This window comes from Hippoglossus hippoglossus, chromosome 20 (assembly GCF_009819705.1).
Source record: "Hippoglossus hippoglossus isolate fHipHip1 chromosome 20, fHipHip1.pri, whole genome shotgun sequence".
In the NCBI taxonomy this organism is placed as follows: domain Eukaryota; kingdom Metazoa; phylum Chordata; class Actinopteri; order Pleuronectiformes; family Pleuronectidae; genus Hippoglossus; species Hippoglossus hippoglossus.
This window is the reverse complement of record NC_047170.1, coordinates 12,302,054-12,327,145: the sequence shown is the minus strand read 5'-3', so window position 1 is coordinate 12,327,145 and position 25,092 is coordinate 12,302,054. Positions and strand designations below refer to the sequence as shown.

General features: G+C 44.4%; 4 protein-coding genes across 6 annotated transcripts; 3 read left to right on the top strand and 1 right to left on the bottom strand.

Annotated features, from left to right (window-relative positions):
• Nucleotides 1–1,533: 1,533 nt before the first annotated feature.
• Nucleotides 1,534–3,756, top strand: gtf3ab (general transcription factor IIIA, b). Its single transcript, XM_034572517.1, has 9 exons — nt 1,534–1,730; nt 1,859–1,953; nt 2,067–2,163; nt 2,250–2,338; nt 2,425–2,498; nt 2,580–2,660; nt 2,770–3,002; nt 3,372–3,425; nt 3,522–3,756. The coding sequence occupies exons 1-9, from the start codon at nt 1,617–1,619 to the stop codon at nt 3,636–3,638; spliced, it is 954 nt and encodes a 317-aa protein (XP_034428408.1). The 5' UTR covers nt 1,534–1,616; the 3' UTR covers nt 3,639–3,756.
• Nucleotides 3,757–4,143: 387 nt separating this feature from the next.
• lnx2a (ligand of numb-protein X 2a) lies at nt 4,144–15,933 on the bottom strand. 3 transcript variants are annotated; one of them, XM_034572514.1, is made up of 11 exons: nt 15,773–15,933; nt 12,924–13,480; nt 8,890–9,125; nt 8,636–8,773; nt 8,220–8,419; nt 7,521–7,934; nt 7,236–7,409; nt 6,748–6,925; nt 6,429–6,654; nt 5,803–5,961; nt 4,144–4,677 (listed from the first exon to the last, which is right to left on the bottom strand). In XM_034572514.1, the coding sequence occupies exons 2-11, from the start codon at nt 13,325–13,327 to the stop codon at nt 4,542–4,544; spliced, it is 2,265 nt and encodes a 754-aa protein (XP_034428405.1). In that variant the 5' UTR covers nt 13,328–13,480; nt 15,773–15,933; the 3' UTR covers nt 4,144–4,541. The 3 variants fall into 3 exon arrangements, with proteins under 3 accessions (XP_034428405.1, XP_034428406.1, XP_034428407.1); XM_034572515.1 differs by lacking the exon at nt 15,773–15,933 and adding an exon at nt 15,545–15,739; XM_034572516.1 differs by lacking the exon at nt 15,773–15,933 and adding an exon at nt 14,345–14,735.
• A 1,022-nt stretch (nt 15,934–16,955) lies between these two features.
• On the top strand, nt 16,956–19,611 carry si:ch211-140b10.6 (protein POLR1D). The gene is made up of 3 exons (XM_034572519.1): nt 16,956–17,111; nt 17,630–17,704; nt 18,759–19,611. Exons 1-3 carry the CDS (start codon nt 17,086–17,088, stop codon nt 19,099–19,101), a joined length of 444 nt encoding a protein of 147 aa, XP_034428410.1. The 5' UTR covers nt 16,956–17,085; the 3' UTR covers nt 19,102–19,611.
• A 130-nt stretch (nt 19,612–19,741) lies between these two features.
• On the top strand, nt 19,742–25,080 carry pdx1 (pancreatic and duodenal homeobox 1). The gene is made up of 3 exons (XM_034572518.1): nt 19,742–19,984; nt 20,028–21,863; nt 23,716–25,080. The coding sequence occupies exons 2-3, from the start codon at nt 21,482–21,484 to the stop codon at nt 24,099–24,101; spliced, it is 768 nt and encodes a 255-aa protein (XP_034428409.1). The 5' UTR covers nt 19,742–19,984; nt 20,028–21,481; the 3' UTR covers nt 24,102–25,080.
• The last annotated feature ends 12 nt before the right edge of the window (nt 25,081–25,092 follow it).

The window sequence follows — 25,092 nt, the reverse complement described above, 5'->3', positions numbered from 1 at the left end:
ACTTTAAATAAAAACAGCTATAAAACAAACACTGCTAATTCAGTCTGTTTGTTTTGCTGACTCAATCTCCTCTAGTTATAGTGCAACTGCTACAAAGTGTTTTAGCAGTTTGTCATAAGCTTAAACAGTTGAATTTCTGCTTCAATAGCATTAGCATCTACTGTCCTATTATCTGCTTTGGAAAGCAGATTTATTTATAACCCGGAAGGTTATGTTGACTAGAACAGTGATTAGTTTAGGCTAAAGTTAGCAACCTTCAAATAGATACAGACACTGCTAATGAGATTGGTTTCTTTTGTAGACTTAATGTCCTCTAGTTGTCCAACTGTCAGCATGTACACTTCTACTATCTATTTTTAAAGAATATTAGACTTAACTGAGATAAATGTGGTCTAACTTTAGATAAAGGGTTTCTAACTTAGATAAATGTGGTCTAAGTTAGATAAAGGTGGTCTAACTGTACAGTGTGCTTGTGTCATACATACTAAATAAAATGCTAAGTTAATGTAACAGTAGCACAAGTGGAGAATGCTCTGTCTCTAATAGGTGTTCTATATAGACTGCATACAAAGATGGATGACTTCTCCCCAGAAGTGAAGCTAAAGCATCTCAATCACCACCTGGTGGGCGGCTGCTGTATAGATCCCAAGTCTTGCCTCCTTCATGTTGGGACATGGGCCTAACTAAAAAGTCAAAGAACACATCAAATACATTTCACTCAAAAATACTTCCTGTGACATTACTGTTGGTCCAAGTTATTTCATTGAAACAAGTTGAAATGTCACGTGGCAGAGTTCATTTCTGGCAGTTTCTGGAAACTCATCATTTCTGGACTGCGATGTGTCATCCATCTTCATATACAGTCTTTAATGTAGAAAAATAGATTAGCGATAAGCTGGTCCTATCCAATAAGACCAATAAAGCTGTAGAATCTTGTTAATCTCTATGTTGAACAGTATTTTATTGCCCATGACTTTACTTTCCACTTGTAAGACTCCATATTCTTGTATTCTTGCTTTAAAAGCCTGTGAGAGGTTGATTTCGTTTCAGCTCTGTGGGTCACAAATGGCCTCAGTGGAGACTAATTTCTGACAACAATAAATCTCACCTATCAGAGAGCAATATTGGAGGGTTGATAAGATTAGGATTAGAGCAGTAAATTCAATGTGTGTGTGTGTGTGATTGATGGAGACACACAGTCGCCTTGCTCCTCGGCCGCAGGCCGCACACAGGGCAGATCGGCCGATAGGGACGCACACTGTGAGGAGCCTGCGGGACATATTTAAAGCCCGAATCAATAAACACAAGGGTAGGAGTCATGAACGTTTATAATGTTTGGATATCAATGGGATCACTATTAAAGTCAGTGGCTTAAATCATTTTATAGCAACTGTTGGATCACCTGCACAGCTGAGGGTCTGCTGAACACGGCCCATGAACATTTTTCAGTTTCAGTGAGGTAGGACACCCCTCTTCCTTCCTCCCAATTGGTACATCCCAATAAGGTAAATAGAGCACAGGTGAGCTGCAGGTTGTAGGTCAGTAAGTGTCCTGCCCCTTTACAACTAGTTTTTCGTGTGTGACCACAACACCACATCTGACATATCTTATTAAAGATGGGGGAGCGGTTGCAAACTCAAAAAAGCTACGTTTGCTCATTTTTCGATTGTGATGCTAAATTCACTAAGTCGTGGAAGCTTGAGGCTCATCTTTGCAAACACACAGGATTGGTAAGTGGCTCTGAAGTGGAAGGAGCCAAACAGAATAATCGATCATGAATCCAGAGGCAGATTGAAACAGGGAGTGTTTATGTTTGAGTAAATGTTGATTTCTGTATCGAATGTTTCCCTAACTTCAGAAACCGTTCTCCTGTGAGAACTGCGACAAGAGCTTTTGCACTCGTTATCAACTCACCAGACATGAGCTCGGCCACAGTGGGGAGAAACCACACAAGTAAGCCACTGTCCCTGTTTGAAAGTAATTGGCAAAGTAAAATATCGTGTTTTGTGTTTCTCAAGCTGCTTTTTACTGTTCTGACCTGTTGTGTTTCCTGCTGTGGTCTCCAGGTGTGTGGCTGACGGGTGCTCTGAGGCCTTTGTCACAAACACCGGCATGAAGAACCACATGGCTCGGGTTCACCAGCACCAGGAGAAGCGTTACAAAGTATAATCATCTTCAAAAACATGTCTTGTTTCCCTCTGAATCCTGAAGTATGTTGGCATCTTCCTGTTACTTTTCTTGTATTTCAGTGTGACCGTCAGGGCTGTGGAAAAGATTTCAACAAGAGAAACCAGCTTAAATCCCACAAGGGCGAGCACGATCAGCTCCTGCCTTTTCAGTAAGCAGCTACACGTCTGACACAAGAATAACAATCTCATCTGTCCTTGGGCCATCTCTAATCTGATCGTGTATCTTTTGATCTAGTTGCACTTTCAGTGGCTGCACAAAAGAATTTGCCTCTCACGGAAAACTGAAGCATCACAAGAACATTCATGATGGTTTGTTGGTAACAGAAAGCTTCCTTTTTTTTTGTTTTTTTTCTTAATGATGTGAACGAGCCCTGACTTTCTTTGCTGCAGGTTACCCCTGTGAGGCGGACGCGTGTCCTTTCCAAGGAAAGACATGGACCGAATATCTGAAGCACATAAAAGAACACAAAGGTATGAGAGTAATACAGGGAAGTGATTGTTTTGTTGCATTTCATATCTTGCTACTCATGCTGCAGAGTCACAGATGGCAAATACATTTTGTGGACTTATGTGTTCTCAGTCAAGCTGCTGTGTGGCAAGTGCAAGAGGCAGTTCAACAACGCCTGGTTCCTGCACCAGCACGATCTGCGCACCCACTCTGGAAATGCGAGGATGCTGTCGTGCCCCAGAGAGGGTTGCAAGAAAAACTTCACTCGTCGTTTCCACTTGGAGAGTCACGTACTGGGTGACCATGACGGAAAGAAGCCGTTCAGCTGTGCCTACGCCGGCTGTGGGAAGAGCTTTGCCATGAAGGTACATCTGCACTTAAGTCATTTCACCCAAATCAAACCACTTCCTGCTTGTTGTAGCCACTGATTGTTTAGGTTGTACTTGGTAAAGGTTTTATTGGCATGTGCTGCAACAAGGGGTAAAAAAAAAGTGAAATCTAGCTTTTGTTTTATCTGGAGCTGTTTTCTACAGAGCAAAGTAAACTAATCAGTGCAGATGAACAGATGTTGTTTAACATTAATTATATCTGGTCTCTTTGGCATATGAATATAAAAATGGATCAACTAAAACAATGTACCTGGTAAGACACTACTAGAAAATATTTTTTCTAACACTTGATCCATTAAATTGCTTTTGCTAGTGTCTCTGGTAACTGGTCTCATTGTTTATCAGGAGAGCCTGTGGCGACACGGGGTGGTGCATGACCCAGCAAAGAAAAAGCTGAAGGTAACGTCCTTGTAAACTTTTTTTTTTTTAAGGCTATTTGACTTTTCTCCCTTTTTTATCTTGTCCTTGTATTTAATGTTTTTCCTCCCGATACAGAACCTGCATCCTAAAAAGAACCAGCAGGTCGCACCGGCAGCTGCAGCCAATCAGGCGGATGCCAACGAGCTCGCTGCAAAGCTGAGGAACACAACTTTAGAGGATAACAAATCTTGAGGCTGTATATTATCATTATAAATATCCACTTGGATGCCTTTGTTAATGTTGCAACAAATTTCAGTTGATTACTTTATTATTTATGCAAATATAAAAATAAAGCCTTGTTAATACAGCACTATACTAAAGTACGTCCTATACTTGTCTCTAAGTGACTGAGTGAACGTTAGTAGTAAACAGCCTCCTGCTCTTATCAACCACACATCTGCCTTCTATTCACACTGATGGAAGAGCAACAATAAATCCTTGAAAGGAAATGTTTATTAACAAACTCACATTCACACATGTATAAAACTCCAGCTGATGGGGCAGCTGGTTGCCATGGTGATGAGGCCTAAGGGTAGTTGAGCCGCCCCCCCCCAGGGTGAGGCAGGTTTTCTAATAAGGCCTGAGGCTTATTCAGCTGGATACAGCGCTGGTGTTGCAGAACATCTTGATTAACGTGATTATAGGTCATTATCCTCAATGACAGAGGATCACAGGCTACCTATTTAATTTTTCTTAAATTCTATCTCTACCTGCAACGATGCATCCACCTGAATACAGCCCTGGATTCTACAACTGCCCGGTGAGATGAATACAGCACAGATCGCCTGTTAACAGTTGAAGTACCGTGCTCCCCGCGGGAGTGAAGACAACATGACCATATGAACACAGCAGTGTGTGCGTGAGTGCAGTCTGTCGAGTGACGTGGCACGATCTGGATCAGTTCCCACCTGGTCAGGACAGGCTTTGTCCTGCTGGGTCTACTACAGTTCTGGATGCTTTTGGTCCTGGATTAAGCCCGGTATGGAGCGATATACAGTAGCGTGTACCAGTTCACTTTGGCCAAGGTCGTTCCCAATATAGAACATTCTGGGGTGGAATTTGCGTGGTGCGCAGCCTGCTTATGATCTGGCCCAGCTATACCAGGCTGCCGGGCCAGGAGACCACGGTAAGCGCCACCCGGCTGCGCTGCTCCTTCAGCATGGGCACCAGCGCAGAGTGGCTCATTCCTGCTGTCGAAAGGCCATTGACTGCCACAATCATATCGCCGCATCTAGGATGACACAGACACAAGTCAGTACGGCAACATTAGGACAGAGGCTTGAAAATACACTTGATGGATGATTCTGTATAAATATTTGTTTCCATCTTTTCCAATGAAAAGAGTAAAACCCACTAGAGCTGAAACAATTAGTCAATTAATTCACTAATTAACTGACAAATGGTCCAAAGAGCAACAGAAAATATCTGATACTAATCTGACAATTGTTAACTCATTCAACTTAAACTAAATCAGTTCCTGCATCACCGCAAAAGCTCATATCTGAGTTTTACACTGTAAAACTACAAAAAGAAAGAACCTGCAGACATCACCTTTTGGCTCTGGGGAATTGTGATGGAACGCTTCACATTTTATTACATTTTACATATCTAACTATTAAATTAATTAAGAAAATAGTTGTGTCATGCATTTGCTTTCAATAGTATTGTATTAGGACAACAATGGACTTCATGCACTGAGGAATATGAGGCTGTACTGACGTTATTTGTCGACATTGGGAGAAATATAAAATATAACCACACTTATCCTTAATCCTTTCAGTAGAAAACGACCTTGAAAATTACTTTTTACTGCCGGGACAGACAAGGTGGAGGGAAAACCCTGGGGTAGAGCATCCTGACAGAGTTTAACCTCAGTTCTGTGAAGGGAAATGAAACCGAACGTGTTCTGAAACTTCCAGATTAATAATTAAAAGTTGTATCTTTTTTTTGTCTGCTCTAACTACAGAGGACGTTTACTCACCTTTTTTAAACCTACCTTTAAGTAAAAAATAAACTAAAGTTTAAAAATTAAGTTGACATTGACCTTTTTAACCTGCAATAGATGTCTATTTCTGCTATTATATTTGGATAAAGATGTGATCAAACAGAATGAATATTGATTTATTGGTAGTTGCCTGCAGCTTGACAATAGATAAGATGCTGATAACGGCAAAAGGCCACGTCTGTGATGTTTGGTATAAAAAGGGAAGAGGGGAGAAAAACAGAGTACAGTAAATACTTTGGTCGATCGTATCTCTTATCAGTCACCAACTGGAGATCACAGTTTATCCGCCTGGCATTATCACTGCTGACACAAAGCCACAGACAATCATGTGAAAGACGACTGGTCGCTCACTTGAGGCGCCCGTCGTAGTACGCAGGCGTGCCGAGGACTATGGTCTTGATAAAGAACGCCTGGTTGCCGTGAGTCTCCTCGTACCCGCCAACAATGCTGAAGCCCCAGCTGCCAGGGTGACTCCTCCGCAGGACGATCTCATGACTACTGTGCAGGTAGCTGCAAGAAAAGACAAGAGAGTGAAAGTGATGGAAAATGTTCTGTGATTTTTCTTAATTTGTTTTCAAACATCCTTTGAGACATTTATAGAAACAATTCTTTTTTCAAAAGGAACTCAATATTTTTTGATACCTCTAAATACTCTAATACGGCTGTATAATAAAAATAAAGACGTTGCAAACCATTGACATATTGTTTTTTTTAGTTAGTGGTCACAAATACAAATGAAGTGAGAATAGCTGCAACAACCAATGACAAATAAAAGCCCACAGTGACCTATAGTTAATTACAGTATGCCAGACAAATCAGAAATAATACATAATCTATAAATAATACATAATCTATAAACAGTACATCTTTGTTCACATTGTTCGGTTTTAAGAAGAAAAAAGCATCTGGTTAATTATGTAAATCCTTTTATGTCCAGAGCTGTGGTATTTGGGGATTTTTGACTCCCGTGTGTTTACCTGGGCAGGCCCAGCCACATGACCCACGACGGGGACCAGTTGGCGTCAAAGTCACTGTCATGAGAGTGAGGCAGCAGCTCGTCTCGCTCATGTTCTTCCAGCATGCTGACCTCCAGCACCCGCAGCTGGACTGAGGGCGAGGCGGCGCTGGCCTTCAAGGTGCCCACTGCCTCGCTGTGACTCAGATACGTTAAGTCCTGCCCGTTGATACTGAGCAGGACGTCACCTGTTGGAGCAAGGAGCCTCTCGCTGTTATCAATGAACTGTGTGGTGAGTAATGGGGCCTTGCAAAATACTTTGACGCAGCCGAAGTGCTCACCTCGTTTGATTCGTCCATCCCTCGACAAGCAGCCGTGTGGTTGGACGCTGGTCACAAAGATCGGCAGCTCCCCGCTCTTACTGCCCCTCCCTCCTGCGACAGTCATGCCCAGAGACTCGAGAGGTTCCTTCTTCACAGTGATGTGTTTCTCCTTACAGGTCACACACTGGGAGAGGTCCTGGGAGTGTAAACACACAGAGGTGACAGGCACACAAATGAGCCTTAATGCAACAGAGAAGGTGTCAACTCAGAGTCAAATATAGAGGAATCTGCTACCTCTGTGTGCATCACACTCAAACTCTCTGCGATTTCACATTTTGCTGATTTTGAGCCGAGAAAAGCTGCATTTTCAACTGATTTTCAAATTATTTGGGGCTTTTCATGCTGTTAGAACGATGAGGAAAAATAAACACACAATTCAACCCATTTCTACCAACACACTAACACACACACACACACACACACATAAATATAAGTCCTCTCCTCACTCTGTGGGTGCTGGTGCGAGACAGGTGCGTGGGCACAGGACTCGGGGTGGAGCTGTGGTTAGGCAGGAAGTGATCAAGGCAGTAAAGGTCTCTGGTGGAGCTTGATTTTGGCGGTGGGGGTGGAGTTGGTTTGTTGGGTCGGCCGATAAGCAGGTGGACTCGCTCTCCACTGGCCTGCGGGGTCAGAGTTATCAGAGTCAGTGTTTAAGAATCAAATCAGATTTATTTTGCTTATTTCTTCACTCAAATGTCATTGTGTCTAAAGGAAATTGAGCATGAATGAACCTGTATAATCTGTGCGGCCTGCTCTGGGGTGCCGTGGCGTAGGTCCTGCTCGTTGACTGCCAAAACGCGGTCATTACTCCGCAGTCGGCCATCCTTCGCTGCCAGGCCTCCGTCCAACAGGTCCAAAACAAACACCCCTGACTCATCCGTCCGCCGCACCAGCTTGATTCCGAGCTGCTCTGTCGAGTCCCGCTTGTTCAGGGTGATTCTTAGCGTGGCAGGGCTGGACGGCGCACCCTCTGGGGTGGAGCAGGGCGCGTGGGGCACAGCTGGAGTGGAGGAGGATGAGGAGGGAGGCGCCCGGGAGGCACAGCGACGCTCCCGGAGCACAGTCAGCTGCAGGGTGGTGCAGGGGCGAGCCAGTGTCGAACGAGCAAAACTGTGCGGCACGTTACTGATGTCCACATTGTTCACCTTAGAAAAGAGACGTTGAAGGACATGAAATACATCAACTGAATTCTAATGTTTTACTTTGTGATGCCACACTTATACGTTCATCTTGGTTGATTTCTTCATATTTGATATCGTCATACTTTTGTATTTCTTCTTATTGTTTGTATGTATATGCATATATCAGTGTGTGAGTATAGATATAGACAACTGAAAAGTAAAAGTCTAATATGAACTTTTCTTTTTGCTCTGTTTTGGTCTGCACCATCTCCTGAGAGACAAGGGAAAATGACCTCAAACGTCTCTCACCTGTAGAATCTGATCCCCGGCCAGCAGCCTCCCGTCTCGTGCGATGACCCCGTCTCTGTACACCTCCTGAATCACGATGTTGATGAGCGGCGTTTCGTTTCCCCCGACGACGCTGATGCCCAGCTCGACGTACGGGTTGGCCCGGTGGACTTCTATGGCAGTTATCTCTCCTTCAGGAAGTGAGGGCAACTTCACGCAGCCTAATGGACACGCAAATTACATTACACGGCTACATTTCAGACTTTAATCTCCACAACTGTATCGTAATGTTCCCTGAATGTGATTATCCTGCCGTCTAAGATTACAGCACTTACACTCGTATGGGGAAGATAAGCAGCATTATTTCATATCTCAGATCTCTAACATGCAGCCCCCTTGGGAAGATGCTCAGTAAAACAGAGGAAGTAATGTCATACCCTCTTCAGCGGAGAGAGGCGGGGACTCGGGGCAGTCCCAGCCAGAGGAAGTGGAGCTGACGGAGCGAAGGAGGTGGATGCAGGGATTACTGAGGGGCCGCTTCACCCTGGGGACCACGCACTCCAACCCGACCACACCTGGAGACATGGAGAGATTAAGAGATTAATGCTGTGTTTTATCAGTCTAAACTTTGTTGACTTCATTGACAAGTTTAATCTCTTCACGTAGAGGAAGGGACTGGGGATCGACTCACTGTCTTCCTCTGTGCTCTCCTCGAAGGCAGGGTTGTCGAGGCCGGCATCGTCCGTCCACACGGGCCCATTGCTGCAGGCGTTATTAGGTCCAGAGGGTGGCGAGGGCGTGCGGTCTCTCAGGTCGGTCTGCGGGGAGCACGGCGACCTGGGGGGGCTGGTCACCATCGCTCGCTCGTCCCCGCTCTCACATCTCGGGCCGTCCACGCTGGTCTGCTGACACCGCGTCCCGGGACACCTTTCACCAAGCAACAGGTGTCAGTTTGTTAGTCCATCTGACGTGTAAAGAAAATCAGGTTCAGCATCAGTTAAATTAATGTGACGGAATTGATCCATAGCAGGGAACTTCTCTTTTTTTTGTGCACAATGCAGGTAATTCAGTAATACACACTGATCTGTCTCTGATTAGAGACCAGAGGCCATTTCTGCATGGCTTCTTTTATAGATTCTTTAGATGTGAGGAAGCACCACAGAATAAATAAGCATTTATGAGAGGATGTCTGTAGGGGCATGAATATTTATGTGCATATGTGACCATCTGTGTGTTATGTGAATTGCACTGGCTCTGAAATTTTTCTCCCCTGAAACAGTAAATGTAAAAGGTCAAAACCAAAGATTTAAACACGATGCGAACAGAACAAGAATCAACACCATGCGGTCGTTTGCCTGAGGCCACAGTGACATTGACCTTTGTCCACCAGGATCTACTCATCCTTGAGTTCAAGTGAACATTGTACCAAATTTGGAAGGATTCCCTGGAGGTGTTGCTGAGATATATTGTGTTCACACGGCAAAACAATGTATTTGTAAGGTCACAGCAAATTGTCACAGCAAATTGTCTAAACAGTTCATCCTTGAGTCTGAACGTTTGAGCCAAATTTAATGAAATTCCCTCAAGGTGCTCTTGACACACCGTGTTCACAACAGTGGGATGGAAGGATGACCTGAAACACACCTCATGCCACTGGCTGATGCCGGCACGCAGACTTAAAAAAACAGCCATTTATCCGATTTGAGAGGATAGGAAGGGAAAGAAATAATTCAATATAATATATATACGAGGAAATGGTGACAAAAAAGTATTTGCTTCAGAGTTTTCTTTCTACCAAAACCAAAATAAATCTGGTGGAGGTGGGTGTATCTATCCTGTCCCACAAATAGAAACTCTTAACTGAAGAACAATTAAAAATAAACACAGACAGGCAGACTCAGGGGATCAATGTGGTCTCATCCTTAATAGACTGAAGTATTTACTCTAAGTGGCAGCCATACGCTGTTTGAATTATTTAAATATCTCTGTTCTCCCTTTCCTTTCCTTTCCTTTCCTTTCCTTTCCTTTCCTTTCCTTTCCTTTCCTTTCCGTTGCTGTCCCATGACTCTGTTCTCTTGCAACTATCAAAACAGCAAACACAACCAGTGGCCAGGTGACCTGCCTTATTTGTCACTGTGGGTTTCTTTTCTAAATTACACATCATTCACATCTATCTTTGACCCACAGACGTCTCCATCAAGAGGATGAAGAACATTGAGTGGAAAAAGAGAACTTTTTAAACAAATACTCGGCCCCTGGACAAGTTTAGCTCATACGGAGGCTTAAACTCAACGTCTATGGTTCAGAAACTGTGAAAGTTCACCAGCTCTCACACAGACACACCCTCGATAATACGATCAACCGACCCACCTTTAACGCCTCTCGTCTTCTAATCCTATGTCCCGTCCTTAATCTTTACCATAAACAATGTTGTCACACAGCCACAGCAGACTCTTGGCTCCTGTTACTAACCTAAACCTAAGTCTGCGGGGCAGGGGAACGGCGAGCCCACGAGGGCGACTGAGGTCTAATCTTTGCTAAAGAATGTCACGTTAGTCCTCAAGGTGACCTGGTTAGAACTGTCTTAAAACCACGTCTCCTCTTCTTCCCAGCAACAAGATGTGTGCAAACTGTGCTGAGACATACCCATCTGCTGTACAGACTTGTACAAGGAGACTGCTGGCGATAAAGTTTAAACGGGCTGCAGCTAGGAAATACAGACCCTTGTTCCCAATAGATTTACTTTAAGACAAACAAAGGACACTGAAGAGTTCTGGAACTTTCCATATTTTCAAACTCAGATACACTTAAAGGGCATCTGTGAAACTTTTGAAAGACCGTGAATAGATTTTGAATTGAATTAAATACAATTGGATATTTTGCTGCCATGGCCTAAATTGGTCGCATACAGCTTTTTCCAGATGGGAAGTGTTGAAGAATCGTGTTAGAGGCTAAAAATTATCGCATTTTCGGGAAAACTATCATATCAGATTCATAGCTAAGAAAACAACAATATATATATATATATATACACAACCAATAAATAAATTGCTTATCAATGTGCAATACCTTCAACGACTATTTGACAACGCTGACAAATCTAGCCACATGAAAAAAAACATGGTTCAAGCTCCACCTCTGAATCGCTGCCCGTGTCGCCAACACCCTTCGCCAGTCTGCCAAAAATGATTGGCTGCAGAGACGTCACGTGAAAAGAGATACGGAAAAAAACAACAGACAATTTGTACACATTCACGTATATTATGACAACAAGCATGCGTATACACAGACACTTTTTTTTAACGAAACTGATGATAATACTGTTGCATTTTGGCCTTATTGATCGTACAGAAGAAGGACAGAGACCATTATCTAGTAATTATCACTTTTTACACTGTAACTTTTACACTTACACGATTTTTTACGTTAGCGACAGTTAAACGTAAAAACAGCTGACTCAGAAAAGCTTTTAACAGCTTGTTAGCATTAGCTTGTTAGTGTGAGCTTGTTAGGGAAAATCTCCTCGACTTAGCTGAAGTGTTAGGAAGTCACTGGATAACAAGTCAGTAAGTTAATGTCAGAACACCTGCGGACGGCTCCTTAGCAACAGACCAACAAACCATCTTTAGAAATTCAGTCGTAGTTGCGCTCAAATCAGTCAATTATTATAAACTCATTCCAACTCAACTTAAATGATGTTTTTACACATTTAAAGCAAGTTTTAACTGAAATACCTTATATTGTTAATTCCTACAAACACTGATTATTTATCCTCGTCAATTTACACTCCCACTACTAAGCGTTTTGGGGATTTCTTTTTGGCAATGTTGATGCATAGACAAATACAAACACACACACAGACACACACACTGCTCCATGTTTCTGTACAGGACAACAGAGGAAGCTAGGAGGAGAATGTAAGTAAAGACAGACGCAGCGAAAAGAGGGAAAACTTGAGAGCGAAACGCCTTTTTGTTCTCCCAAGTCACGCTGACCTCTCCTCCCGCCGTGTCGGACTCACCACAGGCCAGGGTTGCCCTTGGCCGTCTCACAGAAGAAATGGTTGAAAAGGTCTCTGGTGTTGAAGTTGCCCAGCATGATCGCAGAATGAGAACATGGAGCTCCTGGTCCGTCAACCCATGACTGTGGTAGGGAACCACTAATCCCTCATCACATGACCTACAGCCCAATAATCCCCTCAGGGTCTCACAGCACCTGGTCCAAACGGGCCCAAAGCCAAAGCGGGTGGACGGCGGGAAACCTTTAAGGTTAAGGCCAGTGGGAATTGAACTGATCTGGACTGAGATTAATGATATCTCCCAATGGTCCTGCCAGAAACAATGAGGAGCGGCTGGTATGGTTTTTTAAGTATAATGGGTATTTTCATTATTTATTAAAACAAAACACAAAAGCATTTTTGGGTGTAAGTTCAAAATCAGAGTGGATGAAGCAAAATAGCAAAATTTCACTCCTATAAATATATAAATGGTAAATTGATGCAGTTTTTGCTTAAAAAGATTACTATAATGATTGGCATCGTAATAACTAAGTGCCCGGTATCTTTGCTAATCATCTTATGAGTACAATAAAGCTGGATTACCTGTATAAAGCTTAGGAAATCCTGCCAGTCAGGCATGCATGGTGTGTGATCTGTGAGTGCGTGTGGGTGTGTTCATGCTCTTATGCAAGTCTCAATCTATTATGATCATATGTGAGCTTTATTACCTGTGCTTGAGGTGTGCCTCCAGGTCACAGCGTGGCATGCTGAGGGAGCAGACTGGGGTCAGAGGGCAGGACACAGACAGCTTGTCCAGTAGCTTGTGAACCAGTATGCTGGATCTGCGGCACGCCTGGAGCTGCAGCCGTGTCCTGTCCAGAGGACAGAAGTCCCTCTCCTGGAGGAAGCTGCGCAGGCAGCGGGCGCAGAAGGTGTGTCCACATGGCGTATCCAGTGGCTGCACCAGCGGCTGCAGGCAGATGTGGCACACCAGGTCGTCGTCCACCTCCAGGCGGTAGTTGTAAAGGTGGTTCTCCCTGTTGCGGTGGATCTGGCCACACTCGGAGCACAGATCTTCAAGTGCTGGCTCCACCGGCCCGACTAGACCCACTTCGCTGCCCGGGCTGCCCATCTCTGTTCCCTCAGCACAACTCAGCTTTGGCACAAATGACTCCAGTGGTGCTGCAGTGTTGGGAAGGGGCACACACTCCTATCCCATAAGCTTCAGAGGATGAACGGGTTGCAGAGAGGACAGATGCCCCCCAGTGGCTGATGGCACATCACCCTGTGGGTCAGAGGGCAAAGCAAGAGGGTTAAACAGCTGTTTCAGAAAAACAACAAGTGTCTGATATATTTATTCATGTGGCAAATGCTTTGTGCACGTGGGCCCATGTGTCGTCATGAGATCGAGAGTGGTACAGTCTGTGTGCGTGTGTTTGTGTATGTGTGTGTGTGTCAGTGAGTGTGCTGAGATTATGTATTGCTGCTCCTGTCCACTAATCTGGCAGTATAATCTCTCTTTTGCTCTCGCCTGCTGCAATCTTCCAATTCCACAGAGAGGGAATTATCTGGGATTGAGGCAGAGAGAGGACACAGATCAGAGGAAGTGAGAGGGGGAACGCAACAGAGAGGGGAAGTGGTGCCAGACAGAGGAAGCAAGAAGAGAAGAAGAGACAGAGTGGGTAAGAAGGGGAAGTGACAGGAGGAAGGGGTGAAGGAAATTCATGTGATGTGAAAATCTGAAAGAGCCATAAGACAAGAGAAGAAAGCAAGACAGGGGAGAGGATGGGAGAGAGCATAAAGGCAGTGAAGTAGACGAAAGAGAAGGAAATTCTTTAAACATTCCCCTCAGCGAACTTGATATTTTTGGCTCAGGCCATGTGCAGTAGATGCACTCAGTCTCCTCTGCAACAGAGAGAGAACATGCCTGAAGCAAAGTCTTGAAATAAAGCACTCCAGTGAGCAGAGCGAGCCCCCACAGCTAATGCACCCTGTGTACGCTGATCATTTCCACAGCGTTTCACATCCACAGCCATTCGCGTCCTCAGCCCCCTCGATTAGCCGAGCCCCCCGTGGGCCCGCTTGCTTTCAGCAGACGGCAGAGGGCGTACCGCGGCACGCAGCAGGCCAGCCAAGCCACACTGACTACCTGCCTCTGTTCCAGTGAGGGTCTGCTCCTGTCTCCATGACGACCTGGAGCCTGTTCTGTTCAGTGGGGCTTGACATTCAGCGTGTAGCTGGAGACGGATGCAGAGGAGCCACAAAACAGATGCACTTCTTCTCTCAGCAGGATGCTCTCCTCCTCCCTGGTACAGCCTGAGCGCTTGTCAGGCGGCCCAGGCGATGATGAGAGGCCCCTTGGTTCCCTTTTTGCTGCTTTTTGCGTCTCGTCTCTCCGTTGCTGCCCATTTCCGTGACAACCTGTCTCTCCTGTCTCCTTGGCTACCGGACCTGTACTCACTGATTTCAGCCTCCTTTAAGTACGTGCTCCTGTCTGTGTGTGACTGGCTGCTTCTGTCTCTATCCCGCAGCTGGACATGAATTAATCATGAGGACACAAGGCTTCTCTGTTCCTATAACAAAGCTGTGACATCACCACATCTCACACACTCACACACAGACTTGTGGACAAGTCTAAATCTACACAAGGAGGACCAACACACATACACACACACACATGCATGATGCACAAGAGCTTTTGAGGTACCTGATCCTGCGAATGGTCTTTATCAATAAGTAAAGTCTTCAGGTTTTCACTGTGGCAGCAGTTTAGAGCGTCAGCCATGAAAAGCACTTAAATCTATTTTAAACACAGCTGGACTCAGAGGCAACAGATTCCTTTAGCCAAGTCATATGAACAGTGGGAAATGCTTGTGGCATATCTTTCTTTTTAATCTCACTGTGCATGTTTACGTGTGTGCGTCTGTGTGAGAGGCCAAGGCCACACTGTTATTGTCATTGCATTGCTTTCAATATTAAGAAATAACAGTGCAGGCCCTGCACCTGTGCCTGCTCCTTTTATTTTCATTTTTCAGCCATGGCAATCTAATCTCACAATCAGCTCGTGCACTACCTCACATGCAGGAATGACATTTTCAGATAAGATGAGATGATGTTTTAGGCCACAGATTTAAAATCTGAGGTCCTGTCGGCTTAGCCTACATTCTCATAAAACCCCATCTCATCCTCTCGTATCTTAGACCCACACAAACAAAAAAGGCTGTTAGCCACTTGGCAAAACCAGGCCTGCTGTTGTTCTGTTGCTGCTTTCAGACATGCAATAACAACACAAAAACTGACACTCATTTCATTGTAGAGGTGCAAACACTCTCTCTCAGCCCTGAATCACCTTGGCAAGGCAGCAGCTGCACTGTCATGAGCTGTGAGCAAACCGGGGCGTCGGACACGTTTGATGAGAGCAGAGCATTTGGAATCATTGTCCCCATCTGTCTGACTCCATCCCTCCCTCCAGCAGCGGAGCAGCGAGGACACGAGAAGCGACAATGGGGAGATCAGTGCTCGGGCAGCCGCTCACTGACACATGCACCCGGTGGATGTTGTGCAGATGTGATGTTACCTGATCACCGCCGCTCCTCCGCGCCGCGCGCTCCGGCCCCAGCGAGGGGGGGACGATTATTAGCCGCGGGACCAAGATCACGCATCCACCGCAACGGACCGTTCCGCAAACCCCGCACGAAAACGCCCCCGTGCCTTTGGCGGCGCCGGCCCCGCCCACTGGTGTCCCGTCAACGGAGAGGGGCGGGGTCTGCGGCTGTCACTCCAAAGCAAACTCGCGGGTGGCTTCCAAACAGCCTGTTCACAAACACTGCCACTGGTTTAGATGCACGTCTGGATGTGTTGCATTTGGACCCCACACGTTTACATTAGTAGTTATATTTTTTTGTAAAAGTTAAGCTATCTTAGGATCAATGCTTATGTCTTACTGCAATAAACTATTATGCAATTAAGGGGAGAAAAATCATCTTGAAACTTTATTTTTTAGCGTACGATAAAATTTGATACGATACGATCATTTTGTTATTGAACTGAGTTGAATTCACTTTTTGCCATGGATTTAGTGAGGCCCTTTGTAACCTTGTTCAGATAAGTGCTATCCAAATAAAGTTATTATAAAATAAATGTTATGATACGATACGATAATCCTCTATTAGTCCCACTATTGGGGAAATGGCTATATTCATGCTGCAAAGGGAAGAGTGAAAATAGACACTAATAGACAAAATGAAGAGCCGATAAGTATGCATGGAAATAAAGAAAGAAAGACAATGATAGATTATGTCAGTAAAACACATTGTCTGTTGTGCACACACGTTTTTAAGTTGTGACTCATGGCTTTAGGTGTTTGGATAGTAAATAAATAATTTGGTAATGCGTTGTAGCTCAGTTGGAGGTTATTAGTATAATGCCCATGAATTTCTCACTTACAAATTTCTAACTTTCATCCTACAATACTACATCTTATTTCTCTTTGTTATTGGTAAACATACAGATAACATATATCTATAAAATACCTCCAACAACTGCAGCATTAACATTGATAATAGTGCATGTAGTGAATATTTTGTTTGCAAATGCAGCTAAAATAACTTGATGTACAGTGTTTAATTTTAGAACACAGTCTCTCATCTGTATTAATAGTGGGGGGGTTTTTTATGTCACTTAAGCCTATTTTTCAAATCTATTTTGCATGGTACTCGTGTCAGGTTTGTGAAGCAATCAGGCAATACCAAGGACAACCCGGAACACGGGGTCCTCGGTGGAAGGACCCCGCAGAGAAGTAAACACAGCAGATGTTGAGTTAATTGAGTCGCAGTCATCGATTTTCTGATGAATTAACTTTGTTGCAACGTGTAACTTGTTGGCATCGCGATGGCAGAAGACAACGAGCTGGAGCAGTGAGTGTTAGCGTCTGTCTGCGTGTCGCCGGTCAACGTGTTTATCCGCGGTTTCCCCACGTTTCCCCACTGTTTGTTTGTTTTATCCAAAACCCTGACACCCGTCCATCAGGAGGAGGAGGAGGAGGAGGAGGGGGTATTTTGGGGCGACAGCTGTTGTTTATGTCGTGTTGAAAGGTGGAGACAGTGTGTATGTGTGTGTAGCGGCTGTAAGTGGATCCTGCTAATACAACTGATAGTGTTAGCTGCCGGGGCTGGGTGGGGGGGGTCGGCTAAACCCAGTGCGTCTCCTCCGCCGGGACTCTGCTGATTCAGCCGCTCGGGTCAAACCGGGACACCGCCGCTGTCTGTCCCCCTCCATCCACTCACTAATGATTCACTTTCTCCTCCGCGGACCGCGTCACTTTGTTTTCTCTCGCTTAATTAGATTATTCTCCTCTGAGGCTTCGTGCCATGTTTGTCCTCCACTTCTCCCTCCACCGCCCCCCCCTGAGCCTTGTCTCTGTTTATCCACCCAGGCGTGCGATCGAGGAGCTCCTGAGGGAGACGGACCGGGCTCGGGTGAGAGCAGAGACCATGGGCCCCGCAGGATGGTGAGCACCGTTTGTGACATCCCATCTGTTTCAGCCCGCGTGCATCTGTCATTTTCTGGACACGGAGCTGCTACTTATCGGCTTAGCTGTACTGCACTGGGGGGGGGGGGGGGGGGGGGGGGGGGGGGGGGCTAATGTTGTTTTCTGAGTGTGCAGCTTGTTTGTGGTGCGTGTGGATCCCTGGGATGAAAACAAGAGCAGCTACTATCCTTCAGGTCCACAGCAATGTGTTTATAATACGTAAATGGGAAAATCTACCACAGTCACAAAAAGTGTTAATGACAAACAGGGAGAAAGAGCAAAACAACAACTCAAAACGCTACATGATCCAGACTTCACTGTAATATTTTCACTTTAGAGAATTGAAATCATCATTTTAATTAATCATTTCTCAATTCACATCCCCAATGGCAAATCAAAGTCGACTGGATAGCTCCTCTCCATTGAAGTCTTTTTTAGATAAAACCAGTATATGTACTTACTCCAAGTACATATACTGGTTGAATGAGTTGAATGAGTTGTTTCTTACTTAAATAAATTCAGTCATTTTATTAAATACTATATAATGTATCTAAATAATTACAATTCAATTCCATGTCACCATTGTTTTACTGTACCATATAACCTGATGTTAGCTCTCATTATAAAATATTTCTAATCCTACTAAATGGTTCTACATGAGCGCAAATAAACATTATAGTCAGTTTTTCACTATTTAAATTTGTGTGATTCCTGGCCATTTCCAAAACATCCTTGTAATGATTCTGATTTTTAACAAGTATGCTATTAATCCATATCAAATGCATCGTTTACTTATTTTATTTTGAATAATCAAACCAAATTTGATACAAGTCTTGATATTGAGCTTTATTTAAGAAAGAATTCTCAACATCTTTTTTTAGGGAGGAAATCAATAGCGTCCTCAATGACTTATTAATGATAATAGTTTGATGCCTTCTAGATGCTAATGATCACATCCCTTGTCATCAAGATAACACAAACACATGTCCCACTGTCACATCAGGGTTAAAAACTTTGTTCCCTCCTCTGTCAGGTTGAAGTGTCCCCTGCGGAGCACCAACAAACGCTTCCTCCTCAACACCCTGCGCTCCACCGGCCTGCAGCGGCGCTCCAGTGAGCCCAGGGCCAGTCACTCTGCCACAAGATCGCACACGAGGAGCAAGAGTCAGGACAGAAGCCTTGACCGCAGCAGGTCACCTCCCAGAGATCGAAAGAGCAATGGAGGCCACACAGAACATAAAAAGCATCACAGGGACAGCAGAAGAAATAAAGACAAAACAGAGGACAGAGACAAAGACAGGAGTCACAGACACAGAGACAAAAGAGACAGGAAACACAGGGACGACGGACAGAAAAAACACAGACTTCGTGAGTGAAGCACCTCTGCTTATAGAGGAGGAACACTGCTTTACCAGAGACCACTTCCTGTCCAGGGAGGACAGAGGTGGACATTCCTGAAACTGTTCTCAGATCAGAACGCACACCTGCTGAGTCCTTTTCACCAGGCTGTTTAAAAGGAGGCAGAATAGACACTGAATTTAACTTTTTACTAATTCAAGACCTAACTTTGTTTTCCCCACAGAGAGACAAGATGGACAATCATCTTCTACATTTGTTAATTAATTGTTTAACATTTGAGTTTACCAACATATTTTAGGTTTAGTTGATTCCTTGACATCTCTCACGCATCCAGTAGTTAAGATTTTCTTTCCCCCCCAACTTTTCCACAGAAGTTTAAGTAAATAAACTATGAAAGGGCCGTTACAGCTCAGGACATAGGAGCATTTGATTTGTTTGTCCATGTCCTCCCCTCTCAAATGACTCATGGTTTGTTGTAATTCTTTTTCACTTACAGTAAAGGAGGATTGATTTCAATTATAATGTGATTACCATTCTCCTGTCATCATTCACCTTGCCTTAATGTTTACACAAGCCGCGCGACTGTCGCCACTGGGTAAGCACGTTTTATCAGGTGTCTAACTTTTTGACATGGAGACACCGGCTATCAGAAATGCTTTTGTTTGTCAAAGGAGAATTTTTATTTTTTTCCCTGACACTCCTGCTGGTGCCTACGTCTTCGGATCCAACATGAGTAGGTTAATTGTATTTAAATAGGCTGTAAAAGAAATAATAGCAAAAATGACTATGACACTAATAATCCTCTCGCTAAACTTGTACATAATATTCACTATTTCCACGTATTTGAATGGGGTCATGGGGCCTTTTGAAAACAGATGGATTTGCTCAAGTGTTGAAAATGTGATGCTGTTTATATCTGTCCTATCCATGTGGTCAAGGTTAGGCTATCTTCTTTTTATTGTTCCTCATCCTCGGCATTTTATAAACGTCTTTATGCTCACATATTACCCACATGTCTATTATATCAAAGTGAAGCTGCGTTACTCCTCGCCTAAAGCCATTATGCAGAAACATTCTGTCTGTAAAGGCGACTAAAATGCGTTTTAACACCCCTCATGCTTCATAAATCACGTTGTCCTTCTCCACTGTAGTGGGGGAATAGCTTGGGTTAACTGTTTCCTTCCTCTTTGCAACAATGATCAAATATAAACACCATTAAGCCATAGTGCAGGGGGGGGGTGATTTATATAGAATTGGTTTACTTGAACTTTATTGCGTCTCTGAGTGCCCCATTAAGATACAGTGGAAAATGCTGCACTTGGTTTTGAAGAACTCAGTGCAAATAGTGTGTAGATAAAACCCTATCAAGTTAAAAGCCTCATCGTGCTGCAGCTTACACGAGAAATGGCTAAATTACACTGATCTTATAGCAGAGGCCCAGGATGTTGCATAAAGGAGCAGGTGAGCTGGAGAGACACGCTCCGTGCACTCGCTTGTTAATTGAGTTCTGTTGCTCTCTCCAACCTAATTGGTTTTACCACGAGAGCTGCTGTTAAATGGGGCGAGCACACACCCACACACACACGGACACACACCTGCTAATGGCCGGCAAACATGGTGAGAGTGCAGGGGGAGTAAAGCGACCGCTTGTCAAGGGCCCATCGTGCAGGGGACACTCGCTAAATGGTGTTAAATGATGCATTTGCAGAAGTGTCATGGGAACATTTTAAAAGTCACGAAGGTGTAGACAAAGAGGAGGAAGAGGGAGTGAGGTGATGTTTGAGCGTTTTCACCACAGTTTCCAAGACAGCTGTCTCTCCATGCAGGTCTCTTATCTCGCAGGTCAACCAATGTTTGCGCCCATCCGCATCGATTTATCTGCTGCAGTGTGCAGACAGGAGATACATCCATATAAATTGTCGATGGGTGCATGTGTTTGAGGGCAAACCCTACATGAGAAACGGTCGTGCGCTCTAAGACTAAAAAGTGACACCTCTGACCAGGTTCTTTACGCATGGATGTAGGGTCCCACAGCTTGAGGGGGGCAAACACGTGGGTGCAGGTTGTGGTATTTACAGAGGGACATTGATTTACGCGCTCACATGCGTTCTGTTCAATTCACTGAAGAAGGGGGGGAAAAAAAGAAGCTGCACAATATCCTGGAAACTGAGTCTAGAGCCAGGTCTGTCGGGGTGAGCAAACAGTGAAACCAATGGCCTGTGCGCTGCAGAGTCACATGGTGGCACAGTGACACACCTGTGTGGAGCCGTGAGGGGCCACGCAGTTGCGCCAGAGGCAGGTGAGAGCAGAGGAAGGTCCACGCAAGCCGAGGCAGGGCGCAGCAGCTCCGGTACATGTGCGCGCAAACGGCCCCAGAGCCCCGGGTCCTCGGCAGCCATGAATCGGGAAGATCACTACTACCCCTCGCAGGTTTTTAAAGACTCCTGCGCCTACCAGAGACAGCAGGGCGAGGACTACAGCCACAGCCCGCCGCCCTGCCTCTACATGAGCAGGCAGGTCCACTCCATCTACACGCAGCCGGCCATGGGAGCCCTGGAGCAGGCCGGGCTCTCTGACATCGCCCCCTCCTACAACCTGCCCGGCCTGCGAGAGGACCAGGGTGTGCCACAGCTCCACCACCCGCAGGGGCTCCAGCAGCAGACCCTCCAGCCCGCCGCAGGCTATGGAGACGCGGTGGAGCAGAGCAGATATCACCTCCCTTTCCCCTGGATGAAAACTACAAAATCCCACTCACACACCTGGAAGGGACAGTGGGCAGGTAAACCCCTCAAGCCGAAACATATCACTAATTAATATGTATTAAAATAACTATAAAAGAATCCATAATTTAAACCAACTGAACCTCAACAGGGGATTTCTCAGAGCAGGCCTCTCTTATAGTGCAATTGCTCATGTACAAGTCTTTTCAATTCAAAATCCATGTTGAGTTTTTTGTTTCCAACATTACTCTGTAGTCATAGCACTCACAACTGAGTTGACACTGAGTCTCTGTGACGCCTGAATAATGACATCATGCTCCCAACAATATGATCCTGGGTGGTTCAGTTTACCTTGTCAGTCAATTTGTAAAAGGCCCGGAAAGCCAGTGCTGCTTTTTTTATATTTATTTATCAGGTCTTATCATCGCAAACAATGTGGGGTTCGTCTTTACACAACATTTTCACCAATCTCTATATCACAGACACACAATAGATGGAAACTATAAGACTATAATAAGATGTTAAAACGCCCAAATCTGCCACATCCATGTTTGATTAATGACTTTAAAAGACATGTGGAGATTTGATATTAACAGTGATTTTAAACTTTGCAGCTCAAATGAAGTAAATGAATCGTTTAACATTATAAAGGAATCCCGTAATTTGAATGGCTTTATTAAGGTTTGCAACAAGTGCAAAGTATTTTGGTTTTGCGATAAGGGAAAAAGTACGTGCTTGTTTTGTTTCCCGGCTAAAAGTTTCCTGGAGGTTTTTCTTATGAGAAGAACATTCTCAGAAAATCTAACAAACATTTATAATGTGTTAGTAAATTTATACACAGGACATTTTAACACTGAGTCTTCAAAGCCAATCACACCTTTCCTCTGACACAGTTTCCTGCTTTTACGCACAGATTTTTTGATAAAAGAATCCGTGACTATTCGAGCATATTGTGGACATAATGTGTTTATTGTTTATACCTGATTAATTCCGATATTTTTTATCAATAAACGGCAAGCAATTATGATAATAAAAAAAGTTGTCTGGCAAAATTGCTGTTGTGGGAAAACAAATGAACCGTCAATGGCTAAACACGATTTCTATATTCATAAAAAAAGTTATAATTATATTGTTAGTGTGAAAATATATATTAATCACAATAATTAAAATGGGGCCTGTTTGGACTCAATTTTCTTTCAGTTTAAATCGACACAAAAGACATTTGGGGATTTTATACCCATATAATTAACACTGCGCTGACTAAATATGTGAAATAAATTAAATATCTGAGTGATCACTGATTTTAGGTGAAACATTTCTAAAGGTAATCGGGGGAAATAATGCACAACACTTATCTTGGATAAGCTGAGTAGATTCATTTCTATTTAGGTATGAGTTCAAGATGAGACTTAAATTAGCAAATAAATAAGTCAAGTGACCAGAAGACATGAAATGCACTTTGTCCACAGTTACAGCTATAATATAAACATAGCAGCACAAACAAATTATCTCAACAAGCTTTGCCCCCCCAAATTTTAATAAAAGTGAACTTTGTAATATAAAAACAAATTTTCCCTAAAACCACATAACAGTGTCCCCATAACACCTGCTGCTTCCAAGTTCCAGCTCGGACTGAGGACGTATATTTAGACCAAATCAAATTTCCTTATAACATTACAAGTGAATAAGTGTTTATTCTAGTGGCTATCATAAGGCAAATATACACTGTGGTTTCTGCAGGAGCCTGCTGGCGCCCATGCACATCCAGTAAGGCATGTAGGTCATTACAATACAAAATGCAACAGGTTAAATTATCACAAACAAATTGAAATTATAATCCAATCAAAAGTGATAATAAACCTTTACATGCCTTTACAGTCTAATTTGTAAAGACTGTGTCTGTCACTATAGGTGCGTACGTGATGGCTGAGTCTGAGGACAACAAGCGCACCAGGACTGCCTACACGCGCGCACAGTTGCTGGAGCTGGAGAAGGAGTTCCTGTTCAACCGCTACATCTCCAGGCCGCGGCGCGTGGAGCTGGCGCTGACGCTCAGCCTCACCGAGCGTCACATCAAGATCTGGTTCCAGAACCGGCGCATGAAGTGGAAGAAGGAGGAGGACCGCAGGAAGGTCCGGGGCGCGGACCCGGACCAGGACTCCTCCATCACCTCCGGAGACCAGGGGGAGGCCGCGGGAGGCGTCTCCTCCACAAACGGACCTCACGCCGCCTCGCCACCCGTGTCCCCGCTGCGCGCTCACTCTCTCTCCGCTGCTGGGTCCCGAGAGACCGCGTAGACCACGAGGGCACTTACTATGTGAAGTACGACCCAGAGATACTGCAGGGACATTTTTATCCAAGAAAATATGGAAAAACCCAAATGCACAATTTGAGAGGACTGGTAAAACTCATGTTCCCCTTCTGCTGATCTTGTTGATCTCCCCCAGGCGCCACTGCAGCCACTCACTGGATGTCACATTTGGATGTTTCCCATCTGGACTGAAGGGACATTGCTTTAATCAACTTCTCCATGCATACCCCCCCCCCCCCCCCCCCCCCCCCCCCCCCCCCTTCTGTTTAGAGGCAGCAACATGGATTCAGTTGCACAAACTTGTTTCTCACCTCAGAGATGTGAGAGGCCTGTATAGTCACCATCATGCTAATGAATGTAAATACACATAATATGACTGTCAAGGAAGAGGCTAAATATTTGCAATGATCGCATGTGTATATAAGCCTATAGTGTAAATTCTAAAACTATAATCGATGATCCACATATTTTATTGTTTAAAAGATTCATTTCACAGTATGAATAGGCTGTCCCACGTAAATTTAGAATAAAACGAATATCACGACATGTGTATATGTCTGATAAACTTGCACAAGTGAGATTCAATATAAACTCCAGTAGTTCAAAAAAGCACAATTTGAGAAGATTACTATTAAGCCTGTGTCGTTCACAAGGCAGCTAACATTGGACCGAGTGAAAGAACATGTTCACTAATGTCCCAACTCTATGGGATCTTCTTCAAGGACCACTGTAAGCCCCATGGATGACATTGCTTTATCTTATATCTTAATGCATATGTCAGCACACCCCCTCATTTCTGTTTAGAGGCAGCAACATGGATACAGAACCTGTTTCTCACCTCAGAGACGTGAGAGGCCTGTATTGTCACCATCATGCTTAAGAATGTTAATATACATAATATGACTGTCAGGAAGAATAAAGTGTCAAACTAGAATCAGTGATCCACATCCTTTATTGAATGGATGAATGGCACACAT